Raw genomic sequence first — 23,078 nt, 5'->3', positions numbered from 1 at the left:
AGAGTCTGTACCCCACCCCAATGCATTGTGTGTCCTTGGCCAGTGATTCTCCAGTGGAAGCATACATTTGAATCGCCTGGAGATTGTGTTCCATCACAGAGTGTGCTCCCGTCGGGCCTACCTTTCTGTCTGGTTCCCGGGCGGTGCCGACACTGCTGGCTGCAGCCCCTTCTGACAGCAGGGTGAGTCCAGGGGACTGTACGTGTGAAAGCAGTAGGCTTTCCCAGCCAGCAGTAAGGGGGGTGGTAGGAAGGACTCGCATGCCCTGGCACAATGAGGGGCAGGTGAAGCGCATGGCACTGGGTGATCAAGCTTAGCTGGCTCCAGGATAATGACAATCATATAGATGATGGAGCCAGTGGCTGATTTGATGGCGCTGGAGACCTGCAAATAGAAAGTGATAGGCTTGGGGCAGTTGAAGGCCTGCTCCGTCAGCACAGGGCTGCTGTATTCGTTTTCTATTGCGGCCACAATGAATTACCACAAGTTTAACAGCTTAAAACACTGCAAGTTCACCATTTTATGGTTCTGTAGCCTAGAAGCCTTATATTGGCCTCATGGGGCTAAAATCAAGGTGTCAGCAGAGCTGTGCTCCTTAGGCCCCGCATCTTCAAAGCCCGAGACAGCGTCAAGTCCTTCACATGTCAAGTCACTCTGACTCTCCTCTTCAGCCACCTTCTTCCTTTTGTAAGTACTTTATTTATCATAATGGGCCACCTGGCTATCCCAGGCTCTTGTTGGATGCCATCAATTCTATTTCAACTCATAACAGCCCACATGACAGAGGAGAGCTGCCCAGTAGGGATTTCTAGGCTGTAATCTTTCCAGAATTGGATCACTGTGTCTTTATTCCACAGAGCAACTGGATGATTTGAACTGCCAACCTTTAGGTTAGTAAGTAATAGAACACATAACTGTTGGATCTTCAAGATCCCTTTACTGCAGAATGGTCTATGAGATTAATAATTGATTTGATGGCAGTGGGTCCCTATCTGTATTAAGGGCAGGTTATTGCAATCCCAATTTCATCTGAACCTTAATTTCCCTTTGCCACGTAATCTCCTATATCCACAGGTTTGGGGAGTTAGGATCTGGACATCTTTGAGACCATTACCCTGTCTGCCGCAGCTTCTTTTGAGTTTTTAAAAGGGACTGTATCTTATGGAGTTCAAGAGAGGACTATAGAGACATCGGGTCATAATCAGATTGTTAGGGTGACAGAATTCCAAAGGAGACTAATGAAAAACCCAAACAGGCCTCCCATGATAATGGCGGTGCCTTCAATTACATCGACACAGACGGATGTGTAAGTGTGCGCATTTGCATGCCCGCAGCCCCGGGCTTGACAGGATCTGTGCCGTCTCTCCTTTCAGAAGAGAACAGCTTCCCTCAATCTCTTGGAAACAGCACCTAAAGCATACACTTTGCAAGCTGATGCATAAACTTCTTGTAAACTGCCTGCAACCACCCCCCTGCTTGCTTCTTCCTGCAAACCAGACTCGGGTCTTAACGGAGCCTTAGAGCGGGGCAAATGGGCTACTTGACGAAGATGCATGTACTTAGAACATGCATAGGAGTGGATCTGAAGGTGTTCGCGAAAACAAGACCAGAATACCAGGCTCGGCATTTGATGTTCTATCAAAGACAATTGGGCCAATTTTAATAGTTTTTTTCAGATGGCACTTAAAATGTTTATCTTGTTGGAAATATACTCCGAAAAGCACACACCAATTCCGCATTTACTATGTGCATCATTTCTCGACACTGATGCTATTCTCAGAATTGTGCAATCATGCTCATGCTCCTTTTTGGAGATGTCCCCTCCTCAGTGACACAGAATACTTCCCCTGGGGTTCCTGTCGAATCTTTCGAGTTGTTCTGGTCCATTTGATCTCATATAGACAGCTCTTACAGGCGCACAGTGTTCAAGGCAGACCTATTCTTAACTAGTCGAGTTGAATGATAATCGGTTTTCAGGAGACTTCGAGGGATATTTGGGGGGTTGAGGCTTAAGATTACTTCAGGGCAAATGTTTTAGGCATGCATCCACACGTCATGACTCCCAGAAGTCTAGAACCAATGAGAATTTGCAATTGTGGTCTCAGTTGTACTTCTTTTATTTTAACCTTTTATTAGGGGCTCAGACAACTCTTATCACAATCCACACATATATCTACATCAATTGTATAAAGCACATCTGTACATTCCCTGCCCCAATCATTCTCAAAGCATTTGCTCTCCACTTAAGCCCTTTGCATCAAGTCCTCTTTTTTCCCTCCCTCCCCACTCCCCCACCATGAGCCCCCAATAATTTATAGATTATTATTTTGCCGTATCTTGCCCTATCTGGCATCTCCCTTCACCCCCGCCCCCTGCTGTCCGTCCCCCAGGGAGGAGATTACATGCAGATCCTTGTAATCGGTCAGTTGTACTTCTTATGACTAGATCTCTTCCACAGAATTTTTACTCAAAATGTTCAGTAATCATAGCCAGGCAACACGCAGTTCTTCTTGTCTCCAGGCAAAGGAGGTCTTTGTTCATGGAGACTAGATACTTGATCTATAACCTCCCTCAGCCCCTGACTCTCCTTCTTCTGCCCCAGGTAAATGGAAATCATTTTTGGTTCCTTGAATGGCCTCCTGTAAGTTTTGGAGACCTCAGGTCTACATAATGAATTAGGAGGTAGAATCTGTTGTTGATTTGAGACTGAAGCGTGAAGATGTGGAGTTTAGCCTGTCAATCAGGTCGCAGCTTGATGACCTCATGGGGAGGTCATTTACTACTGTGGTAAATAGCTTGCGGAAGGCGGACGCAAAAACACTTGCTATGAGACATTCCTGAGACAAGCCACATGGAGTTATGCTTATGCAGCCGAGCCCTGGAGCTGTAGGAACCACATGGAGACCCCAGCCAGCCTCAGATGCTTCTACCGCCACTGGATCCACAAGACTTTCCACCCACTGGCCTGTGACCTTCCTGCATTTGGCATCATTGCATGGCTGTGTGAATCTAAAGAGGCATTTATGGACTAGTATTAGACATGTGGGCTAATATCAGACTATGGACGGCCTTGACCTGGACGGGCTGGGATGTTTTCTTAATGTACAATTACTCTTTCTATAAAGCTCTTTCCTAGACACACAGAAGTGTCTAGGAATTAATTTTTCTAGTCTACCCAAACTAACACACTCAACATGCTATGAGGTCAATTAACTGGGATGTTCCATGAAACCATGATCCCAACCTTCTAAAGCAACAGCCAAATCCCATGACATTTGGGCACCACCTCAGTAGCTAGCCACCTTTTTTTCAATGGGAGGGGTGTCATCGTTATAAATCTATCTGTACCTGTCGCACTTTCGCCAATTCAACTTTTCACAGGTGTAAACTTCTTGATAGCAATTACGATAAGTGTCTGGTTTGTGTGTGTGTGTGTGCTTGCTTGTTTTGTTTGTCCCCTATCCTGATGGGACAGTTAAATGGTATCTCCCTGTGGTTTGGATGTGGCTTCTCTGATGGCTCACGATACTGAAAGTCCTTTCATGCGTTGGCATCCATTTGAATCTTTTATCGTGAAATGTCTAATCACATGGGTTGACCATTTTATGATTGGGTTGTCATTTTGTTGTTAATTAGTTGAAGATATATACAATTATATTCTTGTTGCCTATCTGGTTTCTGAAGATATCCTACCAATTGCCAGTCTTCCTCTTCATAGATCTTGCTTTGGGATAATCTGACCCTGGTTTAATCTGCCCCTGGAGCTGCAGGTGTGTTGAGGAACTTGACAGTAGTTTGGACAAAGGCCCCACCTCACCTATGTCACGCCCACAAAGCTTCTCTGTGACTCTGGCTGCGTAGGGGTCAGCACATGGGGTACAGAGGGAACATCGCTCTAGAATCTTCTTCCTGGTGCTTTTCCAGGCACTGCTGGTGATACAGGACTGAACGATTGAGTGCATCATGCTTCCTTTCCATCTCTTCTGGAAAGAGATAGCCAAACCACTCAACCTTGGTCACTCTTAATAAAACCCCAGCCGATGCTAGAGGTCCGAGGGAGATGGAGACCCAACAGCCAGCTTGGGGGTCTTGTTGCCAGGTGAGAAGTACGGGTTTGGGCTTGGGAGAATATCCAGCTTCTGAGATACTGCCCAATAGAGGCCTCAAGGGTGGTCAGGGCTCCTACAGCAGCAAGACAAAGTGGGACAAGTGACGTGTTTCTACCACATCAAAGATTCTCCTTCTAGGGATGAGTGTGGTTAGCATCTGTCCCTTTCCCAACCCCACAGCCCCTCCCAGCAGAGTCACAGCCTCTCTTTGCAACGTGCAATCCCTGACAGGGATGGGGCACCCAGTGAGCAAGGTAAGCATGGGCAGACTCATGCTTACTAATCTACAGTGAACAATGTCTAGATGACAGATTGCTAAATTGGCACACATCATCTTGTGCTTACCTTGATTATGAGATTATCTCCCTCTGGGCAGCCCCAGGCCTGCCCTCCTGCCCAACAGTCTCTGGGAGCTTTCTCCCCATCCAGGACTTGGCCGTGCCAGCTCTGGGAAGCTGACAGAATTAGACAACAAGGCTGACATTCATCACAACACCACATTTATTGTCAGTGAGAAACAGCAACAGTTTGGAGATGATCAGCTACAAAATAGGTTGGTTGGTTGTAATGAAAACAGCAACCTAAAACATAAAGTACAAACGCAGTAACCAAAAATAAAACAAAAGACTATTTAAAAGGCTTTTCTTTTCTGTGAAATGCTGGGATTTAGGCGATGAAATAAACATGGAGCTTCTTAAACCTAAGAACTCGGCTAGGAGATTGCACCAAAGGTATAGGGAGAGCCTGTGGGACAATCATGGCGCTTGCTGGATCCTGGGGCATCCAAGAGTCAGGGCAGGGCTCCCCTACCCCTCCTGTGGGGCACTGCAGTGATGCCGGGATGGCTCTGGCCCATCTGTCCATGTGAGAACATGGCCCCCAACCTTGGGGGCACCACCAATCCACTGAGTCTCTCCTCTCTGGAAGTTGCCCCTTCCGGGGCTCCCCGTGCCCCCTGGTCAGCAGCTGCTCACAGGTCGGTGGACAGAATGTCTGGGATCTGTTTGCCTTCTTCCGACTTGCTGGCCAGCTTGAGGGGAGAGGAGAATACAATCGCATCAACATGGGGACCTAGCCTCACTGCCACCCAAAGTGCATGAGCCAGAGCTGCCGTGACCTTGGGTTTGGACCCAAAAGTCAATCCTGTGCAGTGGTGGGAGCTCACATGGATGGGCTGTTCAGCGAGGCCTCAGTGGCTGCGAGGACTCGGTGGGCGGGTCACTTCCACAACCCTCCCAGGGACAGTGGGAGACGAGTGGGAGCGCAGCAGCTGACACGCTGCATGCACACAGTATGCTTGCTATTAATAGAGTTGCAAAGTCCTCCTTTAATATTATCTTGGGGACCAGGCAGGGGTCCCTTCTTGATGTCCACCAAAGGCTGACAAGTAACAATACGAGAAGACTTGGAAAGTCAGTGCTTAGAAACCACCTTTTAATTAAGAGGATTTTGTACTCTAAGTTACAGAGGAAAATGTTTCCAAAAACAGCTCTCCCAGGGTCTAAACCACCGCGTCAGGCAGCTGCCATGGCCCCGACAGGAGCACCCAGGAGCGAGGTAGACAAAGAGCCGCTGCCCGCTCTAAGCACAGGCAGCTGGGACAGGCCGGCCCCTGCACATCCTGCATCCCAGTTGGGGTTCCAAGGTGGCACAATGGTTACACTTTGGGCTCCTTGCTAACCACGAGGTCAGCAGTTCAAAATTACCAGCTACATGGAGGGAGAGAGAAGAGGCGTTCAGCTCCTACAAGGAGCTACGGTCTAGGGAACTCACAGGGCAGTTCTGCCTGGTCCGGTGGGGTCACCAGGGATGAGTGGACTCCAGAGTGGGTGCATTTGAGTTTGAGTTGGGGGTCGGCCTGATCAGCGGTGCCCTCTGGAGCCCAAGAGGGGAACTGCACTCTCTGCAGAATTAGACCACCTTCCATAGCTTAGGAGCCCCCTGACCTTACCACCCTGGGAGGGAGCACATACGTCTGTGCATATGTGTGCACACACATGCGCATTTGCAGGCACACATGTACACACAGGTATACCTATGCATGCATGTATGTACACACTCTCCTGGACACACTCCATTTTCTTTTCCTTCACCCCAACCCCATCTTCCTTCTACCCGTCTGGCTCCTCACCATTGTCTTGAAGAACTGATTGACTTTCTTCCTTTTAAGTGTCTTCTTGTCCCCATCTGTGAGGTTGAGGAAGGCCTGGCTCAGGCGGGGGGAGGTGCTAGCCTCTTCCAGGCCAGGCACACTGACAGCCGAGAGGGTGAGGGCTGGAGGGACAGCAGAGGCAGGGGTGAGAGGTCAACGGCACACAACCTGGGGACACATCCCTTTGGACCCATGTGTGCTGGAAGGCCCGTTTCCTGTCACGCTAGGGTGGGGAGGGGGTGCTGGTTAAGCTGTCCTCCTTGGGAGTGCCCGGTCCAACTTCAGATGGGGGTCCCGGCTCTTGGCCCTGACAGACGTCTTGTCTGAGAGCTTCTGGCAGGAAACACAGGGGCTGAGGAGGGCAAGCAGCCTTGCCACCTGGTCTGTGACTTCCTCAGGGACACAGAGCCTAGTCAACCGTCCTCTTCCCTCCCCTCACCCTGCAACCACCTGGCTGTCTGACTTCCCCTGATGGCGGGGCAGTGCCGAGAGGGAGAGGTTCATTGGCCTGCAGAGGCGCCATCTGGCCGCACCGGCGTGAAGGTGGTCTGGTGGTTACGGGCTCAGCTTGAAGGGAGGCAGACCTGAAGAACTATCTACCTGCGTGCTGACATTGGCCCAGTGGAGGTGACAGCACACACATCTCCTGCAATGGTGGGAGGGAGTCTGTTGCCGACTCAGGCAAGCAGCCAAGAGGCATCTTGCAGGCTGGTTCTGGGGAGCAGCGAGGAGCCCAGCTCCCTGGGCACAGTGCCTGCCCTGAGCCATACCTCTGTCCCTTAGCAGGGAGTGGCCCTGGGTCTCCTTGGTTCCCGAGAGGCTGCCTCACTGTTTTCCTGGTGGGGCACTCTGGGGTAGGGGACATTGCCTGTGAGGGCTGTAGGCTCCACACCAATGGGAATGTGTCCATTTACCTCTCCATTGGGTAACAAGTGTGGAACTGTAAGATGCGGTGGCCATATGTACGTCCCAGACTCATTTTTACAGGTCTCCAAGGCGCTGTGTGGCTAGGGACCTGACAGGGACAGCCTTTGGGGACCAGGGAAGCCTGACTGACTGACGACACTGGACTGCTCAGTATGAGAAGGGCTGCCCAGCCAGCCCCGAGGGCCCAGGGGACGGCTGGGGACAACATGCCAGGCCCACCTCGCTGTCCAGTCCCTAGCTCTCCTGACCCCAGGCTGATGTTCCCAACTCCCACACGTCCTCGGTGCTGGCAGCGCAGGGTGCATACCTGGGATGGTGGGCATGGACTGGCTGGCAAAGCTCATCTGAGAGAGGATGGACTGACGGGGGGCGATGGCCACATGCTCCGAGAGGTTGGTGTCACTCATGAACTCATGTTTCCTGGAAAGCTGGAGGAAAAAAGCACAGGCACACATGCACACACGTGACCACATGCACGCGCACGCACAGAGGCTCAGGTTTTGTCTGTACAGGTTTTGTACTATAGAACGTCAGGGGTGAGGAGACATCATTTAGATTGTAAAATGAGTGATACTCTTAGAATTGTAAAACTCAACACCTCTCCCTTGGATTGGCTGGTGGTTTTGAAGGGCTGATCTTGCTCTTGGCAGCCCAATGACTAACTAACCACCACCACACCACACCCCAAAGACGCATTGCTAGCCTTCTCTCCCTGGGGCAAGAATAGCCTCTGGTGCCCCCTGGGCAGTTGGTGGGTGTTGGCGCAGGAGGCGGTCCTCCCACCCCAGGAAGGCATCTCTGCACCCCCCTGGCCCTTTACCCCTCCCTCCCTCCCTCCCTCATCAGGATAGAACCACTGCTCTCCCCCTTCTGGACGCTTTCCAAAGACCACGTTCCCAGAGGAACCCTGGGCTGGAACCCTGGGCTGCCTGGCACCAAGTCTCACTATTAGTTATTAGTTTCAAGGCCTATCCCTATGGGACCAAAGACTCCCAAAGTCAAACCAAACCAGGCCAGTTGCCTTTGGGTCAAGTCCCGACTCACGGACACCGCGCGTGTGTGAGTGCAGACCTGTGCCCCAGACAGTCCCCACTGGCCGGTCTGGGGAAACAGATTACCAGGCCTGTTGCCCAAGGCCCCTCTGGGTGGACTTGAACCTCCAGCCTCTAGGTCGGGAGCCAATTATGAATTGTTTGCATCACCCGGGCCTCTGTCAGGTCAGGCTGTGTGATTTTGGCCCCCCATCAGGATCTGCTGTGTGAAGTCTGATGAGATGGGAATGGGTTGCTGGCCCCTGGCTGGGGAAGGAGGTCTGGGAAGGTTCCAGTCTGGTGAATGCACAGGGCTGTTCTGCCCTGTCATCTCTGGTCACTCAGAGTCAGGATCCACTCGATGGCAGGGAGCTGAGTTTTACAATTTTAAGCGCTGTTTCACTCACCTAGTTACCTGTTCGGTGGGTGAGCAAACCATTCCTCCCAGTGTCCCAAAGCCACATGGGGGTCAGCAAGGACACACCCAGGCTTTGGGACACAACTGGAACTGCTGTTATTTGGGGCCTCTGTGTGGGTAGGAGCAACCCCATGGGACAGAGCAGAACTGCCCACTAGGGTTTTCTCAGCTGCCATCTCTACACGAATAGATTGCCAGGTCTTTTTCTCGCTGAGCGGCTGTATGAGTTTGAACCACTAACCTTTATGTTGGCAAAGAGGTGCTTAGGCATTGCACTCCTAGGGCTCTGTGGTGTGCCAGCCCAGCTTGGTCACAGCTTGGCAGCATGGCCAGCTACTTCACCCCCCCTGATCCTAGCGCCCCCCTGTGTAGTAGTCTCTTTGGGGCAAGGCATGGCTGGGAGACACATGTCCTGTGCCTGGCTGCCTTGGCATTTGCCCACAGTGAGTGCTGGGAGAGGCCAGATGCCTCTGCTGCTCACCCGCTTCATGTCCAAGTCAGCCGCCGCCTTCTCATCGGCGAACACCACGCTGCTCCTCTTGTTCCTCTTCTTGGACCTCCGCAGCTTGACCTCGAGCAGCGTGCTCCCGGGGGAGATGGGCTCCTCCTGCTCTGCTTTCGGCGTCTTGGGAGGTGCTATTTCCAAGTTGAAGCTGCAGAGTAAGAAGGGCAGCAGGAGATGCTGCAGTTAGAGCTTGAGTGGAACTGCCTCACAGGACCGGGGGGGGGGGGGGGCGGCACCTGGGGAGCTTCAGCCTGCCTGAGCTGTCACACAGGGCTGGGCAGTCGATCGGCTGCTGGCAGAGACTTTGCGAGTTGAGGAGAGCTAGCTGTGCAAGTTGCAAACATTTGACACACCGAGTAAATGGACATCAGGTTGTTAAACAAGCAAACGCAAAAATCCTTCTCAAGCTAGTGCCGTGCTAGCATTGTAATAAAATGGGTCCCCTTTGCACACAGAGAGGCAGACAGCCACTGAGAGAAGAAAATGAGGCGAGTGTAGCGTGTAAGAGCAAGTCTGCTTCTGGGCGGGCCGTTGGCTCTGGACCCTTCCGCCTCTTGGCTGAATGTCTGGGGGCACCCTGTTTGAATTCTCAGTGAAGGGCACATTTAGAGAGACCCCGCAGAGCGCAATGAGTGAGCTCCGAGGAATGCTTAGCACATGTTCAGCTCACGGTGAGCAGCTCGTCATGGGCTGAGCGAAGTTTCCTAGGTGGCAGAAGTGGCTTGTTGCTGGCTGGTGGCGGGTTGCTTCCACAGGTGTGATTGCTGTCAGTCCCATGCTGTGGGCACCCAGACACCCCCACGGGCACAGTCACGCTGTGACACATGAGAGCCATCATGTGTTGGATGGGACTCACGGCGGTGGGTGTGGTTATTACTAAGAAGGCTGAGGGTGGGGGGAGCTGGAGGTAGACAGCTCCTGGAAGGGAAGATGGGGAGGCTTTTATGGAGCAGGAGATGGAGCACCCAGACAGAGATGAGCAGACACAGGAAGAACTCCATAAGGCAGAACCCATCCAGGCTGAGAGACCTTGGGAGGGAAGGGACTGTGTGCAGAGGGGAGAAGATTCCAGGCAGAAACAGCTCTGATTGTTGACAAGGGATCACTGGATGGGAGTCTGGAGTCTGTGGCTGAATCCCTGCTGGGTCCTCAGGAAGAGCCAGTGTGCTGTTGGGCACTCGTGCCCTTACAAAGTTGGCACTAGCCACTGCAGTGCCCCAGGGCAGTTGCCAGGGTTTTCATGAAGACCAATGGAGAAAGGTTTGGACCAGGACAGGCTAGGGTAGAGGCAGAGAGGAAGCTGCTGGGGCAGGGAGAGCAGAAGCGGGGCTCATCTGGGACTGGTCCAGGGACAGAGAGGATAGGGCTGCCTGGGGGCTCGGACAGACCTCTCGGAGGTGGTCTTGCTGGGGGTGCTACAGTCAGAGTTCATGGAAGCCAGGGAGATGATGGACATCTGTCGGTAGGAGCGCAGCATCGACCTGGGTCGGCCCACTCTCCTGTCTTCGAAGTCGGGCTGCGGGAGAAGGACAGAGTGAGCAGCTGGCCTGGGGGTTCCCTCTGGAGCCTGGGCTGATGCGGCCTCAGCCTTCTGCTGTAATCCTCCTCCGCCTGGGCAAGGTCAGCACGTGGAGGGCGATCAGGGAGCTGGGGCAGACCCAGGCACAGGATCTCACAGAAAACCAGACACATGAGAGCGGAGTCCTTCCTTAACTGACTTCCCCTCTATGGGCCTCCATCTCCCTGTCTATGAAATGACAGGCTTGGACCACATGGCCTGCCCAGGCCCTTGCAGCTCGATGTCTTAGGATTCTCTTTGATGGCCAAGTAGATACAGAAGATGTTCTTGTGAGGACCAGGTAGGTGAACAGCTTCTTCAGGTCATGGAACCTAGTGACTGAAAGATCTGGCTGAGAGGAAAAAGAAGCCACATGCAGATTCTAACCTGCATTCAATGGATCACTTGGGACAAGTTAGTTATCACCTCTCGATGTTCAGAAGGGACAGAGATGGCTAAAAACCATTCCTTCCCCTGAGACTTTCTGGAAGGAACGAAAAGACCTCTTAGCAGCTATCAAATGAGGTCCTCCTGGCACAGCAGAGGAGCCTTGTCACTGTAGTGACCTGTTCCAACTTGCTCACTTGGGTGACTTTTTAGAAAGGACCAAGCATCCAAGAAGACTTCCCTGCAGAGACTCCAGCAGTGCTAGCCCAATTCCCTTCCAGCTCTGGTCCCCACCACCCTTCGCACCGTGGCCCTCCCACTCCCACGCACCGGGACCCACTCACCATTTCTCTGACACCATACTCCTTCTCCACCTTCACTTTCAGGTTCTTGAAACATTCCTCCATGCGGTCATGGAAGGGTCGCAGGTTTTCCAACACCCTTTTCCCGTGGATCTTAATCCCAGCTCCCAGGAAGGGAATCTGGAGAGGAAGGCGGACAAGGATGAGTGGAGACAACCCCTGGCCACCGTCAGCCAGTTACCCAGCCCTCCAGGCTGCGGGTATCAAATCCAGGCTGCGGGATGACTCTAGGAGTCATCGAGCTCGTGGGATGCTCGGGGGCTTGCCCACCTGTCATCCGGGGAATGAGGAAGCTGCAACTTTGGGGTTTATTCTGGAAAGGGACAAAGACTGTCAACAACCCTCACCCCACAGGAGGGAGGGACCCTCAACAGCAGGCCACCTGCCTAGGAAAAAACTCCCTTTGTGGAACCCTCTGAGGGCAGAGAGCAGGGATGAGAGACAGGGAGCTTTGACTTACAGCCTTACCTAAGAGGTTCTTGGCAATGCAAAGATGATAGTAAGAAACTGAGATAGTAAGGTGATAGTAAGATAGTACGATGATAGTAAGAAACTGAAGGTAGATGAGTGGAGGAGTCAAAGGAAAAGGTGTGGGCTTAGCCTCGCATTTATGTAAGTAAGTAAGTAAGTAAGTAAGTAAGTAAGTAAGTAAGCATTTATGATGTTGAAAAAGACACTGTTATGGATTCATTGTATTCACTACAAATATATGTTATGAACCCTAACCCCTTTACCTAGGGACACTTGTAGCACTGTAGGTTAGGTGATAGGTTGCTAACTCTACTAAGGTGAGCAGTTCAAACCCACTAGTTACTCCATGAGATAAAGAAGAGCCTATTTGCTCTTGTAAAGATTTGCAGTGTTGGGAATCGTATATAGGGGTTTACATGAGTCAGAACTTGAGCATATACACCTAAACTTAAAGAACATCTCAAGGGGACATTTGACATGTTGAACATTAATTCCAGAGCACTGATGACAAGAGATGTGATGAGCTGCAGGAGGACATTAAGAACCTCGTACGTGAAGAAAACGCAAGGCCGTTAATATGACCAGAAGTAAAGGAAAAGACCAAAGTGGATGTCAGAAGAGACTCTGAGACTTGCTCTTGAACTTAGAAAAGTTAAACTGAATGGAAGAAATGATGAAGGAAAGCAAATGAACAGAAAATGTCAAAGGTCAGCTCAAGAAGACAGAGTAAAAGTTTATATTGACATGTGAAAAGACCTGAAGTTAAATTTTCAAAAAGGAAGACGTTGAAAAGTCAAAAGGAAAACAGTTAGACCAAAAGGGTATTTTAAGTGGAAATAGCTGAAGAAAAAATTCAAGCCTGCAGTTGAAATACTAAAGGATCCTATGGGCGAAAGATTGAAAAATGCAGAGTGCACCACAAGAACATGGAAAGGATACAAAAAGTCACTGTGCTTAAAAAAAAGAAAGAAAGAAAGAAATCGGTCACCGTCCAACCATTTCAAGAGGGAGCATATGCTCTAGAGCCTATGATCTCGAAGGCAGCCGTCTGTTGCAATGAAACCTTAGGCAAAAGCAAGGTTCCAGGAATCAAGAGAAACCAAAGGAAATCTTCCGCCTGCTGAGGCACCACTGGAAGCCCTCACCAGTTTGTGCCAGGAAATTTGGGAGACAGAAACTTGGCCAACTTATGGGAAAGAGCCATACTGCTGCCCATCCCTGAGAAAGGACCCAGCAAAATGCAGAAACTATCGAACAGTATCATTAATTTCATATGAAAGGAATATTTTGCTAAAGATAATTCAAAAAAATGACTGCGGCAGTACTTTAATAGGGAGTTGCTGGAAATTCAAGCCAGATTGTGAAGAGGATGTGGAATGTGGGATCTCATCGCTGATATCAAAGGGATCTTGGCTGAAAGCAGAGAATACCAGAAACATGCTTACCTACGTCTTATTGACTGTGCCATGTTACCCGTAACAATTTATACATCGCATTGCAAATAGGGGAAATTCTTCAACACTTTACTGTGCTCATGCAGAATAGACATGGACCAAGAGGTACAATGGAACAGGAAAAAACATCCTGGTTTAAAGTCAGAAAAGGTGTTCATCAGCGTTGTATCCTCTCTCCCACTTGTTCAATCTGTTTGCTGAACCAGTCGGAGACACTGGACTATCTGAAGGTGGCTGTGGCAGGAATACCGGAGGAAGGCTTGTTGGCAGTCTGTCATGTGCAGGCTACGCAATCGTGCACGCTGGAAACGAGGAAGACTTGAAGCACTTGCTGATGAAGGCTGCAGCCTTCAGTATGGATCACAACTCATTACAAAGATAACAAAAATCCTAACCATTGGACCAATAGACATGAGAAATGGGGGAGGGGAGGGGAGATTGATGTTAGCAAGACTTCCCTGAACTTGGCTCCAAAATCAACAATCCTGGAAGTAGCAGTTAAGAAAGCAAATGATGTATTGCACTGGAAAATCTGCTGTACAAGTCCTCTAGAGGGAAAATGCTGCTTTAAGGACTATGGTGTGATTGACCTAAGTCATGGTGCTTTCAATTGCCTCATCCGCATGGACACTGAGTGGGCAAGACAGCAGAAGGATGGATGCATTTGAATTACGGTTGTTGGCCAAGAATATTGACAATGTCAGGGATATACAGCCAGCATGCTCCTGAGAAGTGAGGAGGCTCAGAGTTCATCCTGCGCACTTTGGACGTGTTGTCACAAAAGAGTCGTCCTTGGAATAGGACGTCATGCGTGGTACAAGAGAGGGTCAGGGAAAAAGAGGAAGGGTCTCAAAGAGAGGGATGGACAGTGCTTGCAACGGTGGGCTCAAATGTAACACTTGTGGGGTTGGCACAGCACCTAGGCGTGTTTCATGCGCTTGTGCTTAGGGTCTCTGTGAGTTGGAAAATCCTCAGTGGCCCTTAACAACAATGGATGGGAAAATGCTCAGCTGTGATGGGTTAGGGGTTTGTTTGGGTATTTATACCCCTGGATGCAATTCTGTTTGGGCACAGAGCCTTCTTGTTTATGGTAAGGAGACCATGTGATTGTGAGGTAGGTATTAGGCCAATCACCTTGGTGACAAAAGAGCATCAGAGGCAGAGAAGAAAGCAAACATACACAGGAAGACAGATGCCATGTGGAGGTCTCCAAGGAGCACTAAGGGTGCTAGGGAAGCCGAGGCAGGGACTTCCTGGCAACTGCAAACACTGCCTTCTTCTAGAAGGGCATCCTGAATTTGAACTTGTAGCCTCCTGTGAGAAAATGTAACTCTGTTGATTTAAGACACCCATTTATGTTGAAGCAGCAATAGGAAAAACGAGATATATGAAATGAAAGGTAACAGGACATTCTTAAGGAATGATGTGTGTGTGTGTGTCAAGATGAGGGAGGTGGCAGATGAATAACGCAAGGCAGTTAAACTCTTTTTTATCCGCAAATGAGGTCAATGGCTCTGCGCTGAATGGACACACCAACGGAGAGCCATCATGTGTCCCTACTGGAGGACACAGCTGTGAAGGTTAGGGGCTGTCCTTTAGGAAACATAGTCAGAGGCCCAGAGGATTTTAGAAGATTTTTTTTTAATCAATACTTTTTCAATTGGAAAGTAAAATGTAAAGGGTGATAACAATTATAATAGAATTAAAATATGAAATATTAGGAATTCATTTAATAAAAATGTGAAGACCTCTACACTCAAAACTACTAACCATTGCTGAAAGTACTTAAAAAATTTAACAAATTGAGTGATATATCACTTTTGTGGATTATGGGACTGAAGATTGTGAACCCATCTGTTCTCTCTAAATGCATCGATATAGTTAATAAATTCCTAATCAATACCCTAGACATTCCTGGGCATTGCAGAGGTTCGGTGGCCAGTTGCTGGCAGAAAGGTTGGTAGTTTGATTCCCCCCAGAAGCTCCTTGGAAAAAAGGTCTGGGAATCTCCTTGTGAAAACACAGCCAGCGCTGAGTTTCTGGAGCACAGTCCTACTGGGGCCGTCACGAGTTGGAGTGGAATTGATGGTGGCTTTCTGTTGTCGTTTTGTTTGTTTTTAGTCAAAATCTCAATGTGCTTGGGGTGGGTGTTCAGAGATTGATCAAGTAATCTTAAAATGTATGCAGAAACGGAAGACTTCGAAAGGTCAAGTCAAACTTGAAGAAACTCAACCAATTAGGAGCATGCTCTCACAACCCAACTTGGAAACACTGGCCTCTTCATTCATATCCAAGTGCCTTAACCACTGTGCCAGCAGGGCTCTGTAGACTTAATATAGAGCTGCAGTGCTTAGGACAGCGTGGTAGTGGAGAAGGAGGGGGAAGCAGACCAAGGGGACAGAAGATGAAGTCCAGATATAGACAACACAGAGATAACTTCTTTTTTTCCTTCCTTTCAAAGGGGCTCCTGTAATTCAGTTGGGAAAATAATTATTTTTCAACAAATGGTGCTGGTGTAATTAGAAATCTAGATGGTAAAATAAACTTGTCCTTTAACATATGCTAGTCATGATGAATCTTAGACCTAAATATGAAAGCCAAAACAGCAAGACTTCAAAGCAAAGCCAAAGCGCAAATAAAATTGATAAACAACTTTATCAAAAATCTTCTGCTTACCAAATTAAACCATTTAGCAAGGGAAGAGACAAGTCACAGACTGAGAAAAGATATTTGAGATACAAATATTTAGCAAATAACTCATATCTAGAACAGGAGATAATAAGGCAAATAAACTTATAAAATAGGCAAACTATTTGAGCAAACAGTCACAAAAGGGTTATCAAATAGATCAATCAGCATATGGGAATGTTCTCAACAGTCTAGCTCATGAAGAGAATGTAATTACGGCTCCATAGAGATGCCTGACACAAATAAATACCACAAGGACCAAAATCAAAAGACTCACAGAATCAAGTGTTGGTGAGAATGTGGAGCAGTTAACTCCAACTTTTCTGAGTTGTTTTGGGTGATGTGAATGCATTCCGGCACTTGGAAAATGATTTGTTAGGTTAAAAGGTCTCAGGGTGGCATCAATGGTTATGCACTTAACAACTAGTAAGAAAGGCTGATGGTTCAAACCACCAAGAGGGGTCTTAGAAAACAGCCCTGATAACAAGGGAACAACAAGGGATCCAAACTGTTGGTGAGGTGGGTGTGGGAGGCCTGGTAGGGCATGGTCAGGGTAATGTAATGAAGAGGAATTGCTCAAACCCTGGTGGGGACGAAGCATGATAGTGGGACAGGAGGAAAGTCCAGGGAAATAGAGGAAAGAGCTGCGAGGCAAAGGGCATTTATAGAGATCTAGACAAAGACATATACATATGCAAATATATATATGAGGATGGGGAAATAGATCTATGTGCCTATATTTATAGGTTTAGTTTTAAGGTGGCGGGAGGACATTGGTCCTCCACTCAAGTACTCCCTCAATGCAAGAATATTTTCTTCTATTAAATTGGCATTCGATGATGCTCACCCTACCGACACAACCGCTGAAGACAAAGCGGGTGAATAAGCAAACGTGGTGAAGTAAGCTGATGGTGCCTGGCTATCAAAAGAGATAGCGTCTGGGGTCTTAAAGGTAAACAAGCGGCTATCTAGCTCAGAAGCAACAAAACCCACGTGGAAGAAGCATACCAGCCTGTGTGATCATGAGGTTTCAAAGGGATCAGGTATAAGGCATCATCAGAACAAAAAATTCTATCATAGTGAACAAAGGGGGAAGTGCAGAGTGGAGATCCAAAGCCCATTTGTCAGTCACTGGAGACCCCCTTGCAGAGGGGTCTAGGGGAGGAAATGAGTCAGTCAGGGTGCGATGTAGCACCGATGAAGAATATATCTTTCTTTCCTCTAGTTCCTAAGTGCTTCACCCCCGCCCCCTCCCCCAGCTATCATGATCCGAATTCTCCCTTGCAAGTCTGGCTAGACCAGAGGAAGTACACTGGTGCAGATAGGAGCTGGAGGCACAGGGAATCCAGGGCAGATGATACCTTCAGGAGCAGGGGTGTGAGTGGCGATACTGGGAGGGTAGAGGGAAAGTGGGTTGGGAAGAGGGAATTGATTACAAGGATCTACATGTGACCTCTTCCCTGGGGGACAGACAACAGAAAAGGAGGTGAAGGGAGATGTCGGACAGGGAAAGATATGACAAAATAATAATTTATAAATTATCAAGGGCTCATGAGGGAGGGGGAGGGAAGGGGGAAATGAGGACCTGATGCCAAGGGTTTATGGGGAGAGCAAATGCTTTGAAACTGATGAAGGTAATGAATGTACAGATGTGCTTTACACAACTGATGTATGTATGGATTGTGATAAGAGTTGTATGAGCCCCTAAAAAAGCATTTAAAAAAAGAAGAAGAAGAAAACAGCCCTGGTGATGTGTTCCCTAAAGGAACAGCCACAAAACCCGATGGCGCTCATTTCCACTTTGCACACCGGGCAGCCTGAGTCAAAATCGACTCAGGGCAACTCAGTACAACAAACCTCAAGGCTGGCAGTTTGAACCTACCTGCAGAGACACGGCAGCAAGCATGGCCACTGCCATCTGTGTCCTGCAAGCTGGCAGCCCAGAGAACTCGACGGGACAGCTCTCCTAATGGACCGGCTGCAGTGGTTCAGAAGTGACTTGGTGACAACCAGCTTCGTTTGTTTTTTAGTTTATATTTTTGGACTAAGGCTAAATGGGCATGACACAATGGTCCTCTTCCTAATACATGCTAATGGAGTGAAGTACTCATGTCTTCTAGAAGACACGCACATTCATAAAATATAAAACTGGAAAATAACGAAAAATGTCCACCAGAGGGATAATGGAAAGGTATATTATTGTCTATTTATACAATGGCTAACATTTAGAAGTATACTCTACAGCTGGAATGAATCTCAAAGGCATTCCACTGAATGAAAGACTCAGATACATAATAGTACAGACAATACAATCACATCAATGGGTTAGAGAGCAGGGTCCACTGGCCTAGGGTGACAGGATCTACTAAAGTTAAAAGAACAAGGAAAGTCAAAGAAGACACATTTGAATGATAATGTTGGAGAGACTATTGACTACCCTGAGGACTATCAGAAGAATGAACAAATCAACCGTGGAAGGAATGCAGCCAATTCTATTAGCAGCTGAGCACTGAACTTGAGAGGCCAGGGTGGTGAAGCTTTGGATTAGCCTGGACATGTTATCAGGAAAGGTCAATCGCTGGGAAGGTGACCATGAGAAAGACCCTCGAAAGGAGGGATTGATGGAGCAGCTGTAGCAAGGGACCGCATAGAAGAACAGTTGCCAAGAGGGTACAGTACCAGGTAACGTTTAGTTCTGCTACAGGTGGTGCCACTAAGAACCAACTTGACGGCACCTAACAGCAAAACAACGGAGGCCACATCTTCTCAGACTGTGAGCTACCCGCTGAACAGCAAATGTTCACAGTCACACTGCCACCAGCGACTTTCAGGAGTCTGAGTTGTTCAACTTTCTCACCAACACTTGATTTAGTGAGTCTTTTTAATTTTGGTCTGCCGGAAAGGTGCATACAAGAATGTTCACAACACCATTGCTTGTGATGGCTCCAAACTGAGATCCACTCAACTCTCCCTCAATAGAAAACTAGATAAATACATTGTGGTGTGGACAAACAGTAGAATAATATGAACAAGAATACATGATCTATAAGTAAGTAGATGACACTGTAGTTACCACAATGAGCTCAAACCTGGGAGCGGTGGTGAGCAAGGTGCAGGAGTGGGCAGGGCTTTGTTTGATTGTTCATGGGGTCACTAGGAGCGGAACAGACTCAACAAGGACAGCACAGTGAATGGATTTCACAAGTGTGATGCAGGCAAAAGAAGTTAGATCAAAAAATATATACACTGTGTGATATGGGGCGAGAACAAGCCAGGCTAGATGACCATGTCTAGGCATGTCTGAGTGGTAAAGCAATCTTTCAAGAGCAAGGGAATGGTCATTGCAAAAGGAGAATTGTAGCCAACCTTGGGCAGCCAGAGGAATGACCAGAAGGAGGCCCAAGGCAGACTTCTAGGGTTCTATAGAATTTTAGTTCTTCATTGCATGGGTGCCTACTTGGTGATTGATTACCTATATAGATAATTTTGTGATATGTATATTTGTTTGAATCACTTTTCAATAAAACAATTTTAAAAGAAGAATAGGCTGTAACCATCTTTCCATTAAAGGGAGGAGGAGGAGGACAAGAAGAAGAAGAAGAAGAAGAAGAAGAAGAAGAAGAAGAAGAAGAAGAAGAAGAAGAAGAAGAAGAAGAAGAAGAAGAAGAAGAAGAAGAAGAAGAAATTGATTGGAATCTGTGAAATCTCAAGCACAAAATGCATTTGGCTTCAGCGTTTGTTGAGTTGCTAGAGGCACAAGTATAGTCCCCTTAGGGAATATACTCATGTTTTCAGACAATCCACGATGTGTGTGGCCTTATAAAGCAAGACTCAATCTAAAATTAAGCTCCCGGAGGACAGAGAGTAGGTTCCGGAGTCCAATGCCGGGTCTCTGGTCCTTGACTCTCTGTGTGGGTCGTAGTCATCATTGTTTGTGGCTGTCAGGTTAATTCTGATTCCTGGGGCCGCCATGTGTTAACAGTTATCTTAGCACTGACATCTAAACAAAAACAGAGCACCATCCCTTTTCTTCCCTAATACTGCTGGGTAGGTTTGAACTGCAAACCTTCAGGTTAGCAATTGAGCAGAGTTTGTACCACAGAAGACCGGAGAAGAATCCATCTATATGAATGATGGTATGGGGGAAGAGCACTGAGAGTACCAGGCACCACCAGGAGAATGAACCAATCCCTCCCGGAAGAATTGCAGCCAGGATGTTCCTTAGGCGTAAGGAACCAGGGCTTCATCTCATATTCTCTGGACACGTTTTAAGAACAGAGCAGTCCCTAAGGAAGGACATCATGTTTGGTGATGAAGAGGGTCAGGGGAAAAGAGGAGATGGACTGGCACCGAGGATGCAATGACAGGCTGGCAGATAAGGTCCACTGTTAGGATGGTGCAGGACTGGGCAGGGTTTCCATCTGTGGTGCATTGGTTGCTTGCTCTGAGTCAGAGCCCACTCCACAGCACTCAACAACGGCACTGCAGGATATGGGAGAGTCTCCATGAATATAGTTTTCACTTTGCAAAAACTGGCAATGGAATGAACCAAGAAAATCATAATTCAGACTAAACCCATTGCTATCACGTTGACTCCAATTCACAGGGACCCAACAGGACAGAGTAGAACTGCCCGGTGGTTCTCCAAGCTGTCATCTGTATGGAAGCATCCTTCCCATAGAAAGGTTGGTAGATTCAGACTGCTGCCTATTGGGTTGTAGCCAGGAGCTAACTGACACACTGTCCCCTGTGGATCCTTGGAACAGATCAGGAAATGCTCTTTAGTCCTGGGTGACAATATAAAAAGTTACCTTCACTACAAGGCTGCATCTTTTGAATTTCAATGCCCAGGGGCCAGGGGTCCAATGCCCTCCTTTGAAAGATTAAGTGGGGCCTCAAAGACCAAGATGGCACCGGCATTGTTGGGGGGAGGCCATTCTAAGGTGCAGCTAGCCATGAGGGGGACCCTCTGATGGAGCCTAGCTAATGGCCCTGAGAAGTGGCAACGTCTGGTACAAGCTTGTCAAGTCACCCTTCTTTGTAGTTCCCCTCTCTGTTAGCACTAGTCACTACTTCAAAGTCAATTTGTGTTCATAGAGACGCTACACAGGGCGTCCAAGCCTGCAGGTCTTCACAGGAACAGACAGCCTCATCTTTCTCTCCCAAAGCAACTGGTGGGTTTGAACTGCCGACCTTGAAGTGATCAGCCCCACACCTAGCCCGCCACAACACCAGGGATACTTGCTTCGTTCTAAGGCAGGTATATCCTGAGACATTATATCCTGGTAGGTAGGAGCTGAAGTGGGTGGCCAAGGTTCAGGCAGACTCTGGGCAGAGAAGAGCCATCCGCAGGTGACAAGCAGTGCCCAGGTGGGCAGCGAGTGGCTCCAGAGTGACAATAGACATCATTCAATTTGTGTGGCTTGATCACCCTCCCTGGGACACCTGGGAAAATAACCCAGGGCAGGGACCTACTCTAAGCCTGGTCCTCCTGCTACTCCAGATGGGGGTAGTGTGCTCAAGGCCATGGGGACCCAAGAAAGCTGGAGACCTTGGGTATATGTGGCTTCTGCTGGTGGCACAAGTTCGGAATGGAGAGGCCATTCCAGACACCCGGAAAGCCTTCTGTAAAGTGTGTCGGTGTGGCAGCCTTGCCGCTTCCGTTCTAAAGGCGCACTTTGCATAAATTGGCAGAGGCAGAGAAGGACCTGAATTAGGAATCCTTATTTTAAGAAAAGAGGCTGCACCCAGTGCTTCTCATTCCCTGATTTCCCCAGAGGAACAAAAACTCCCCGCCACAAACCTTGCTTTTCCCTGCACAGTGACTGGCAAGAAAGGAGCGAGGGAGGGCAGGCAGCTGCAACAGCGCAGCCTGCCTCTGCCAGCTCCTGCCCTCCGGGGCCCATCCTGAACTCCGGGGCCCACCCTGCACTCAGCCCAGGGCTCTAGCAGGCTGGAGGGTCGAACCTGGTCCTGGGAAAGCCTGTTCCTAGGGAAATACCCTGGAAGATTCTTTCTAGAGGAGAGAGAGAGAGAGAGAGAGAGAGAGAGAGAGAGAGAGAGAGAGAGAGAGAGAGAGAGAGAGAGAGAGAGAGAGAGAGAGAGAGGAGAGAGGAGAGAGGAGAGAGGAGAGAGGAGAGAGGAGAGAGGAGAGAGGAGAGAGGAGAGGAGAGAGGAGAGAGGAGAGAGGAGAGAGGAGAGAGGAGAGAGGAGAGAGGAGAGAGGAGAGAGGAGAGAGGAGAGAGGAGAGAGGAGAGAGGAGAGAGGAGAGAGGAGAGAGGAGAGAGGAGAGAGGAGAGAGGAGAGAGGAGAGAGGAGAGAGGAGAGAGGAGAGAGGAGAGAGGAGAGAGGAGAGAGGAGAGAGAGAGAGAGAGAAGAGTTAAGAGAAAGAAGGAGGGAAGTAGGGGGTGGGGAAGAGAGGGAGAAGAAGTGAGAGAAAGGAGGGAAGGAGAGAGAGGAGCAAGGTGCGTGGAGAGCAGTGCAGAGAGGTGCAATGCAGAGAAGGAGAGCTCAGAGAAGCAAAACGCTTGTAAAGGCGAGGGAGAGAGATGGAGCCTGCAGGGGGGAGGAGAGAAGGGAAGCGAGGAAGACCAGTGAGCAGGCACCGCCAGAGCCTCCCCCACTTTGGGGTGCAGTCAGAAGGCTGAGTTCCTGAGTGTCAGAAAGCAGGCAGCCCCTTTGACCAAACACCAACCAACCAAAGCCCCGAATTATGTCCAAATCTGATCTCCAGCTGGGCATGATCTGCAATGGAACGGTGAGCCGGAGAAGGGAGGGGCCCGGGGGCAGGGGTGGGGGCCCAAGTCTTCTTTGACATGGCCCATGTGCGTGCTGGGTGTGGCGATGTGTCGGGTCTGGTGATCATTTTACTTCCACCGTGAAAAGCCACCATCTGAATTCATTGCCAAAGTCCTCTGAGCAACCCGCGGCACAGCGTTGCTGTCAGGCAGCCAAGCAGCCCCCAAGGGTGCCCTCCCCAGACGTGTCTTCCAGGACCAGCCTGCCCAGGGTGGAGG

The 23,078-nt window shown here is 49.1% G+C and overlaps 1 protein-coding gene across 1 annotated transcript in view; it reads right to left on the bottom strand.

Annotated features, from left to right (window-relative positions):
* Nucleotides 1–4,774: 4,774 nt before the first annotated feature.
* Nucleotides 4,775–23,078, bottom strand: part of DOCK2 (dedicator of cytokinesis 2) — a 522,265-nt gene continuing 503,961 nt past the window's right edge. The window contains exons 48-53 of the mRNA XM_075542723.1: nt 11,432–11,569; nt 10,531–10,658; nt 9,119–9,290; nt 7,496–7,616; nt 6,241–6,383; nt 4,775–5,139 (exon numbers count right to left, since the gene is read on the bottom strand). Coding sequence (XP_075398838.1) covers nt 5,080–5,139; nt 6,241–6,383; nt 7,496–7,616; nt 9,119–9,290; nt 10,531–10,658; nt 11,432–11,569 — 762 coding nt within the window. The 3' untranslated portion in view covers nt 4,775–5,079. The remainder of the gene's footprint in view (nt 5,140–6,240; nt 6,384–7,495; nt 7,617–9,118; nt 9,291–10,530; nt 10,659–11,431; nt 11,570–23,078) is intronic.

Source organism: Tenrec ecaudatus, chromosome 2 (genome assembly GCF_050624435.1).
Source record: "Tenrec ecaudatus isolate mTenEca1 chromosome 2, mTenEca1.hap1, whole genome shotgun sequence".
Lineage (NCBI taxonomy): Eukaryota > Metazoa > Chordata > Mammalia > Afrosoricida > Tenrecidae > Tenrec > Tenrec ecaudatus.
Note: the sequence above shows the minus strand (reverse complement) of the source record. Positions and strands in the feature narration are given on the sequence as shown.